Genomic DNA, 8,878 nt, shown 5'->3' on the forward strand with positions numbered 1-8,878 from the left:
TTGCATATTGTAATTATAGCTTAAAAAGTCTTGCAGTACATGTATTTTCCGTATGGGAGGACATCCCAGAATATGCCTGCAGCTGTGGTGGTCATGAGCGTTGAGGTAACGAGTTAGAGCTACTTACTCAGTGGTAGTATTTTAGGGGATAGCCAGTGTCACAGCGCTCCTGGTGTGTGTGCTCGTGAGGGTGACATCATCCCTCTGGACACAGCCTTGAAACCCCTGGTGTCAGGGGACACTGGTCTGAGTGTGGGGTCTCATCACACACGACACAAGAGCAATGAATTTCAAATCGGGCTGGTCTGATCTTATATAATCAGCCTTTACTGTGACCCCAATAGGAAAAGTAAGTCCTGGCCTTTATTTTACTAGTGGGAAATGTAAGCAAATGCTTTGCATTGGGAAAGCACAGAACATCACACTGACTGAAACGATCACAGACATCCCCCTCAGTACCCGAAACACAGTGGACACAACAGGAAAGAAACAGTGGAGGATTTCATATCATTTATTGATTATAGTGCAATTACTTTACTTACGTGCGGCTGCAGTGCAGTGCAAAATACATATTTAGTATTTACACTCCTCTCACTAAAGGAGGAAGAACTGAAAAGCAGCAACATTATTCATTGTGTTCAGGGCTGCAGGGCCCCAGAGCCAAAGGACTCATTCCTTCCCGTGCAACCCTATGGTACACCACTCCTGCTGCTTCTGTCAAAGGCCCCCAGCAAGTGACACGACTGAGTGCAAATTCCTGTTAAAAGCTCCATTTAGATCCTCATTTAGGTCCACAAAAGGGCCACGGGTCAAGAGAGCTGTTATAACCACAGCCTGCTCTGACCTGAATGGTTTTACACGATCAGCTGCTCTTGAGTGAGACAACCAATCCTGTTTTCTACAAAATATGCTCAATTTGTTCAATTCCAGCACCGAGGAGCATTGGGAGACTTTGCTCACGACTTCGGGACCCTCACTGTTGTGCATCTTCGGTATAAAATAAGATTTGTCACCCTGATGTTTGTAAAAAATGTACAAAGCAAACTGGAGGCTGCATTTGGACGGGTCAGGCAAAGTGGACTGCAAGAAAAAGCGGCCACAAACTGCACACAATAAAAAGTTAATTATATATTTTTTAAATGAATTAAAAAGAGATCGGAAGTATCGATTTGGATTTAATACATTCAACACTGTATAGTTCTTTTATATTAAGATTTACATTTCTTTTAGGCTCTGCATTTCAATCACTTTCTGTTCTTACACATTTCACTTAATTTCAACAAAAGTGTAAAGAATTCAAACCAGGAAACAATACAGTCAGAGATCAGGTGCACTAAGATTTTAGCAACAGGGTGACATTTTAACCAGTCATAGTAAAGTACAGAACTAGAGGGTCTCTTAGGTTTTAGCAAAATAAATCCTTCCAACAAGATGCATTCCCTGTGAAATGGAGAGACAGAGGCTCCTTCCTGCACACCTGTGACAACATGCTCAGAGCAGCCAGTCTGAAGCAGAGCCATGCTTTCTGATACAGCAGCTTGTGCCAGAGGTAGAACAGTGGAGTCAGATGGGTCAGTGCATGCCGGGCTCAGGGCTGGCACAGCGTCATCTGCTCCCGTGTCTGCAGTGGTGGGGTGAGGGTAGGCTGTCTGTGGCTCTGCAGGTGAAGAGGAATGACTTGTGGTACCTGCCCTGCGGCCCCCGTTCCCTCACTGTGATTTCTCCTCCAGCTTGCTCTCGGTCCTCAGGGCCTGGCTGCTGGCAGTGTTGTAGCTGATCCAGTGCTGCAGCTCTGCAGGGAACTCTGGGCTCTCCACCTGCAAGGGACATGGGGAAGTGAGTGTCAGAGACTGGTAGAGACGGGACAGACAGACACCTTGGTGTGAACGGACAGGAGATGAAATTGGCAAAGCAATTTCCAGACATCCCTGCTGCTCAGTAACTGCCCCTAACAACAGCTTCACAGCTCTGTGCTCTCCGAGGGACACAGGCTTCACTGTGCTGGCTTTGCATTTCCCTTCTGTCTTTCCCACAGTCCTTACTGGTTTAAATAAACTGGTAAGTGGTAAGTTATTTGCAGCTATTAAACAGGTGCAGATCAGCCAGGTCAGTAGGTGACAATGACAACAGCAGCTGGGGCTGGAGTGGAGAGGGAACCAGCCGGCAGACACAGGGAGTGCTCCAGGAGCAGAGCTGGGAAGACAGCTGGCCTACCTTCCTCTTGCACAGGAACTGCATGATCTTGTCGGGGCTGGAGCGCAGGATGTTCTGCCGACACAACATGACGGCGGACAGGAAGCCGTCGGCACGAGAGACGAAGTGCTGCTCCAGGTAGAAGGCCTTGTCGTCCCAGGCCAAGACCCGGCTGCGCAGCTCGAAGGCCTCCCCCAGCGCCAGTGAGCGGCGGTAGCGGATGGTGGAGGCACCCTGCACGACGGTGGCCCCCAGCGCGCGCAGGGCCTTGAAGAAGCCGTTGCGGGTGTACAGGGAGAAGCGGGCAAAGTCGCACTCGCGCAGGTAGCGGGCGTTGTTCATGTGCCCCATGAAGTCCACGTCGCCGGGTAGCACACGCCCGCCCACACCCTGCTCCGCCAACACGTCCCACACCGGCGGCTGCAGCCAGGCGCGCAGCACCACCACCGCTGACCGCAAGAAGTACCACACGTCCAGGCTGCCATACAGCAGGAGCAGCAGCACGCCCAGTCCCCACAGCCACATCGCCTGCACAGGAGAGGGAGACCAGGGAGCTCATAGTGAGTGTATTTTACCCAGCAAGAGGCTGCTCTAGATTTAAAATAATAATAATAATACAAAAAAAACATCACAAGGGAAAACCACCAAACAATATTGACATATTTTAAGTGCACTGGTATATATGGTACTGGACACAGGCTGGCACAATCCAATGGCACATAATTGCTTTGCGTACAGAAACCTAATGACTTTGTAAACTAACACAGTGGCTGTTTCATGTCAATCATTACTCTCAAAAGTGATAAAGTGATGCTTGGCAAATCTGAGCCCAGGCACATGCTGTGAGATACAGGCCAGCTAGGTTGAGTTCAGCCTACATGCAGGATCTGACAGTTACAGTTCAGCGATGTAAGCATGTTACATCAACTTCACTTCCTCGATTACTATTCAAGATTTTCCAGAACATACTGGAACAATGTACGTTCATTGCTGGATAAATCAGTGATGTGAGGGCAATGCGTAGAGGATGCATCTTTGCCGCTCTTCACCTGAAAACGCGTCTTCACTCGCTGTCAGCGCACAGCACAGCACTGACCACCGCGACGTGAATGGATGGATGGATGGATGGATGAATGAATGAATGAATGGGTAGATTAATGAACGCACGGAGGAATGCACACGCATTAGTCTTTACGTATCCCAGGAATAGCACCTACAGTAACGCGCACAGGTGAATGCAAAAGGCTTTGTCCATTTCGTCTTTGATTTCTAAATTGCCCAACGGATATTAACAATCGATGAAACGACAAATCTTTATGAACAATATAGCGCCTTTCGCAAAGGCCTGCCAGCTTCGTACAGAGTGTACAGCCGAGGTGCGAGTCTACACCTGTGGTACAGAGAGCCACTGAGCAGAGGAGACAATGCATGATTATAACGGAGCCCTTTGGCTGTGCGGGGAGTGTCGTGAACGGGGAGCTGCGGTCACTCCACACCGCACTGCAGCCCGGACTGGACGCCGCGGCCACCGTAATAATCGCCAGCAGACTTCCCCCCGGCAGCTCACAGCGAGTCCGGCGGCCTCAGCGACTCTGATCTCGGCGAGGCTCAATCAGGCGGGAGGCCGGTCCAGCGGCGGTCTTACGTGTCAGTCTCAGGCGCTCGTCTTCCTCCGGTTTGCGGAAGCTACAATTCAACGGCAGCGCAGATATGGCTGCTGGGGTCATGTGACTGCATGCTTCTTCTTATGCTGAAGCCAGACGGGGAACCTCCAACCCCTGTCATGTGACAGAGGCTGGCTCTACTTTCAACCAACAGATTTCACCTGTATTCCTATTGCCTTCAAAATAGCATTACTATCTGTCTGTTTATTAAATAAACAGACAACTCTGATTTAATCTAGCCCTTGCCTTTTCTTGAAGATTCCGGTGTAAATTCCAACATGATTTTATTTATGTGTATGTCTATACCAGGGGCGCCCTTGTATTTTCTCTCAGCCCCCTAAAGATATGACGATCGTACTGTAATACCCCACATGGGCAGCAGTGAGGAGTAGTGGTTAGGGCTCTGGACTCTGGACTGGAGGGTTGTGGGGCACTGCTGTTGTACCCTTGAGCAAGGTATTGTACCTAGATTGCTCCAGTAAATGCCCAGCTGTATAAATGGGTACAAATGTAAAAATAATGTGATATGTTGTAACAATTGTAAGTCACCCTGGATAAGGGTGTCTGGTAAGAAATCAGGTAATAATACCACCAGCCTCACCCCCCTCAAACGTAATTTTACAAAACGCCAGCATCCCAGAGAAAACACCATCAGCAGCCTCAACAGTAAAAAACTGTACAGGTCCTTGGAATACCGCTTGACTGCACCAAACTATGGACCATAGACCCTCGGCCTATATATCCCTTGGTCTATACAGTGGGGGAAAAAAGTATTTGATCCCCTGCTGATTTTGTACGTTTGCCCACTGACAAAGAAATGATCAGTCTATAATTTTAATGGTAGGTGTATTTTAACAGTGAGAGACAGAATAACAACAAACAAATCCAGAAACACGCATTTCAAAAAAGTTGTAAATTGATTTGCATGTTAATGAGGGAAATAAGTATTTGACCCCTTCGACTTAGTACTTGGTGGCAAAACCCTTGTTGGCGATCACAGAGGTCAGACGTTTCTTGTAGTTGGCCACCAGGTTTGCACACATCTCAGGAGGGATTTTGTCCCACTCCTCTTTGCAGATCCTCTCCAAGTCATTAAGGTTTCGAGGCTGACGTTTGGCAACTCGAACCTTCAGCTCCCTCCACAGATTTTCTATGGGATTAAGGTCTGGAGACTGGCTAGGCCACTCCAGGACCTTAATGTGCTTCTTCTTGAGCCACTCCTTTGTTGCCTTGGCTGTGTGTTTTGGGTCATTGTCATGCTGGAATACCCATCCACGACACATTTTCAATGCCCTGGCTGAGGGAAGGAGGTTCTCACCCAAGATTTGACGGTACATGGCCCCGTCCATCGTCACTTTGATGCGGTGCAGTTGTCCTGTCCCCTTAGCAGAAAAACACCCCCAAAGCATAATGTTTCCACCTCCATGTTTGACGGTGGGGATGGTGTTCTTGGGGTCATTCCTCCTCCTCCAAACACGGTGAGTTGAGTTGATGCCAAAGAGCTCGATTTTGATCTCATCTGACCACAACACTTTCACCCAGTTCTCCTCTGAATCATTCAGATGTTCATTGGCAAACTTCAGACAGGCCTGTACATGTGCTTTCTTGAGCAGGGGGACCTTGCGGGCGCTGCAGGATTTCAGTCCTTCACGGCGTAGTGTGTTACCAATTGTTTTCTTGGTGACTATGGTCCCAGCTGCCTTGAGATCATTAACAAGATCCTCCCGTGTAGTTCTGGGCTGATTCCTCACCGTTCTCATGATCATTGAAACTCCACGAGGTGAGATCTTGCATAGAGCCAGAGACCGAGGGAAACTGACAGTTATTTTGTGTTTCTTCCATTTGCGAATAATTGCACCAACTGTTGTCACCTTCTCACCAAGCTGCTTGGCGATGGTCTTGTAGCCCATTCCAGCCTTGTGTAGGTCTACAATCTTGTCCCTGACATCCTTGGACAGCTCTTTAGTCTTGGCCATGGTGGAGAGTTTGGAATCTGATTGATTGATTGCTTCTGTGGACAGGTGTCTTTTATACAGGTAATGAGCTGAGATTAGGAGCACTCCCTTTAAGAGAGTGCTCCTAATCTCAGCTCGTTACCTGTGTGAAAGACAACTGGGAGCCAGAAATCTTGCTGATTGATAGGGGATCAAATACTTATTTCCCTCATTAACATGCAAATCAATTTATAACTTTTTTGAAATGCGTTTTTCTGGATTTGTTTGTTGTTATTCTGTCTCTCACTGTTAAAATACACCTACCATTAAAATTATAGACTGATCATTTCTTTGTCAGTGGGCAAACGTACAAAATCGGCAGGGGATCAAATACTTTTTTCCCTCACTGTATGTCATCAACGTACAATTCCCTGATATGTTACTATAATGCTGTACAACCATAATAATACAGTGGTGTAGTTATACCACGGTACTGCATGGTGTAGTGTCACATTTTGATATTATATTACAGTGCTTTATTACATCAATACTATATATACACAATATAGGAAACTGAAGTGATTTTATTCAGGTAGTTTAATCACTCATATATCTTATTTGCATCCCACCACTTTGTTACAGCCTTAAAGCTCATATACCAATTGATTTATCAAAGTTGAATAATTTTCCCTTTGGTTAAATCATGTTATCCTGCTTTTTGCCTGTGGATATACCACAGGGATCATCCCTTCTGCGAGTTCATGTAACCTGGCCCAACATGGATTTGTGTTGCACATATGTCAATGGAGTTGCTAAATATCCTTGTACCATGTATTTACATATCTTAAATGAAAAACAAACGGAAATTACAATTTTAATGTACATGCAAAATTAAAATCTAGGCATCTTGTATAAACAATTGTGCAATCACAGTTTCATTATTTTTAATTTTCTATAACTGTTAATTTGCAGCATGTATATTCACCCCTGGACTAGTTCACCCAGATATATCAGCATATGCATTAGTGTTTAAGCCTCTGGACTTAACAGAGGGTTGAGGGTTCAAACCCAGGTGGTGCACTGCTACTCTACCCTGAGGCATTTAGTAGACTTAGTAGGTATTCCTGGTTGTCTTCATGGTATGCTGCTAATACGATTGGCTTTATAGATCAATTTGATCTGTTCTGGGAGAGACCACAATCTTTTTGCAGAGATGGCTGCATCTAAATAGGAAAGGCACCCTTATCCTAGCTGACAATATAAAGAAGGCTCTTATTTCCATCTCACTATGGTCTGGCCATAATATCATACTGGATCTCCCGATTACTCACCAGAAACCGGAGTTTCTTCAAGGTTTTACAATAATCACATTGAAGTTAGATTATCCCGGAGGCATAAGAGATGTTCTAGTAATCTAGGGGTTAATGTTCAAAATATAACCTGTATTCCTACCAATGATTGTAAAATTGGGAGCTCTGTAAATGTAAGATTTGGCCTACTTAATGTCAGACCACTAAATAACAATACCTTTATCATAAAAGGTTAAAAGGTGGTGAACACTGTCAACTGATTGAGGCGTGCCCCCAAATTTTACATGTATTAATCAGCCTAGAATCAGCGGCTGTGAGGGTGGTGTGACGGTATTGCATAGAAGTGTAGCCCTGGGTCTGATGATGACTTTACGTCATTTGAGGTGCTCACTTTTTCCTTCTGGTGTCATTTTACCTTGTTCTGTGCCATAGTGTACAGACCCCCTAAACAAAATTCTGTCTTTCTTACTGAATGGTCAGATTTCCTGTCTATGTTAATTCTGAAATATGAAAAAAGAGATTTTTGGTGATTTTAACATTCATGTTCATAATTTGTCTTATGCACTAGCAGCTGAATTTATAAACGTTATAGAATCTTTTAACCTTGTGCAACATGTTTCTCGTCAGACTCACTGTCTTGGCCACACCTTAGATTTGGTCTTGTCTCTTGGCCTTAATCTTGAGAAATTGGCCAAAACTGACCTTTGTGTGTCTGATCATTTGTGTATTACGTTAGATGTTCAGTTTCCTACCCCAGTGTTTACAAATAGTCTCCCTGTTAGTTCTCGCATCATTAATGGCTTGACTGCAGATACATTTTCTCTAGCATTTTCAGTGATGTGTTCAGTGCCTCAGGAGTCAAGGCAAACTGAAGAGCTACATTGATTCTCAAAAGTATTCACCTCCCTTGGACTTTTCCAAATTTCATTGTGTTACAACATGAAATCAGAATGGATTTAATCAGGAGTTTTTGCCACTGATCAACACAGAAAATGTCCATAATGTCAAAGTGAAAAATAGAATCAGCAATTTTTTCTAAATTAATTACAAATACTATTAATCATATTATGAATCTGTCTAGTTTGGATTCCTACCCAGAGCCCTGTGATAAGTGTTTATCTTTCTTTATCAACAAAATTGATAATATCAGGTCTCCGATTTCTTCCCCTGTCAAAGCTGTTAACATTATTCACTCAAGCTCTGTAAGGTTAAGCTGCTTTGAGTCCTTTGCAGCTGAGTGTCTTATTGATATAGTGGCTCACATTAAATCTTCCACCTGTCCTCTCAATGTCATTCCTACAAGATTACTGAAAGAGGTTATGGGATCCATTTGTTCACATATTTTTTCCATCTTTAACACCCACTTGAAAAAAAAGTCAGTCCGGCTTTTGTGCAATGCACAGCACTAAAATGGCTCTACTCAATGAGGGTATCCGTACAAACCTTGGCCCCCCTCATCTCCAATGTCACACTAGCCTCCAGGAACCTTGGGGTTATTTTTTAATCATCCCTGAAGTTTGAGCTACATCAATGGTTCTCACACTATGGTATGCGGTGCTCCCTTTATTGGTACGGGAAGGAATCTCTGAAATATTTTCGAAACTAGGAGCGCTCGAGATGGTCTGTGGCTGGCGCTCCTTCGCCTCAGACCGTCTCGAAGGCTCCTACAGTTTCATGTCACTGTTTAGACACACGTAAAAAACATATGGTGTACGTGTGTCTACACCATACAGGGACAAACATTTGACATGCATTTGGCGCTTGGCAGTTGTTAATT

At 44.9% G+C, this 8,878-nt stretch overlaps 1 protein-coding gene across 5 annotated transcripts; it reads right to left on the reverse strand.

Annotated features, from left to right (window-relative positions):
• Window positions 1-1,115: 1,115 nt before the first annotated feature.
• LOC136761461 (protein THEM6) lies at window positions 1,116-3,960 on the reverse strand. 5 transcript variants are annotated; one of them, XM_066716169.1, is made up of 3 exons: window positions 3,839-3,960; window positions 2,215-2,721; window positions 1,116-1,817 (listed from the first exon to the last, which is right to left on the reverse strand). In XM_066716169.1, the coding sequence occupies exons 2-3, from the start codon at window positions 2,716-2,718 to the stop codon at window positions 1,710-1,712; spliced, it is 612 nt and encodes a 203-aa protein (XP_066572266.1). In that variant the 5' UTR covers window positions 2,719-2,721; window positions 3,839-3,960; the 3' UTR covers window positions 1,116-1,709. The 5 variants fall into 5 exon arrangements, with proteins under 5 accessions (XP_066572266.1, XP_066572267.1, XP_066572265.1 ...); XM_066716170.1 differs by having other exon boundaries at window positions 3,723-3,924; XM_066716168.1 differs by having other exon boundaries at window positions 3,761-3,923.
• Between the last annotated feature and the right edge of the window lie 4,918 nt (window positions 3,961-8,878).

Source organism: Amia ocellicauda, chromosome 2, assembly GCF_036373705.1.
Source record: "Amia ocellicauda isolate fAmiCal2 chromosome 2, fAmiCal2.hap1, whole genome shotgun sequence".
NCBI lineage: Eukaryota > Metazoa > Chordata > Actinopteri > Amiiformes > Amiidae > Amia > Amia ocellicauda.

Bases quoted from the DNA above. Each gene is read 5' to 3' on its own strand.
- LOC136761461 (XM_066716167.1), bottom strand. From the start codon at position 3,623: ATGCATTGTCTCCTCTGCTCAGTGGCTCTCTGTACCACAGGTGTAGAC. The intron at 2,722-3,410 runs GTAGGTGCTATT...TCTCCTGTGCAG, and splicing joins ATTCACCTGTGCGCGTTACT to GCGATGTGGCTGTGGGGACT. The intron at 1,818-2,214 runs GTAGGCCAGCTG...TGTCCCTTGCAG, and splicing joins AGTTCCTGTGCAAGAGGAAG to GTGGAGAGCCCAGAGTTCCC.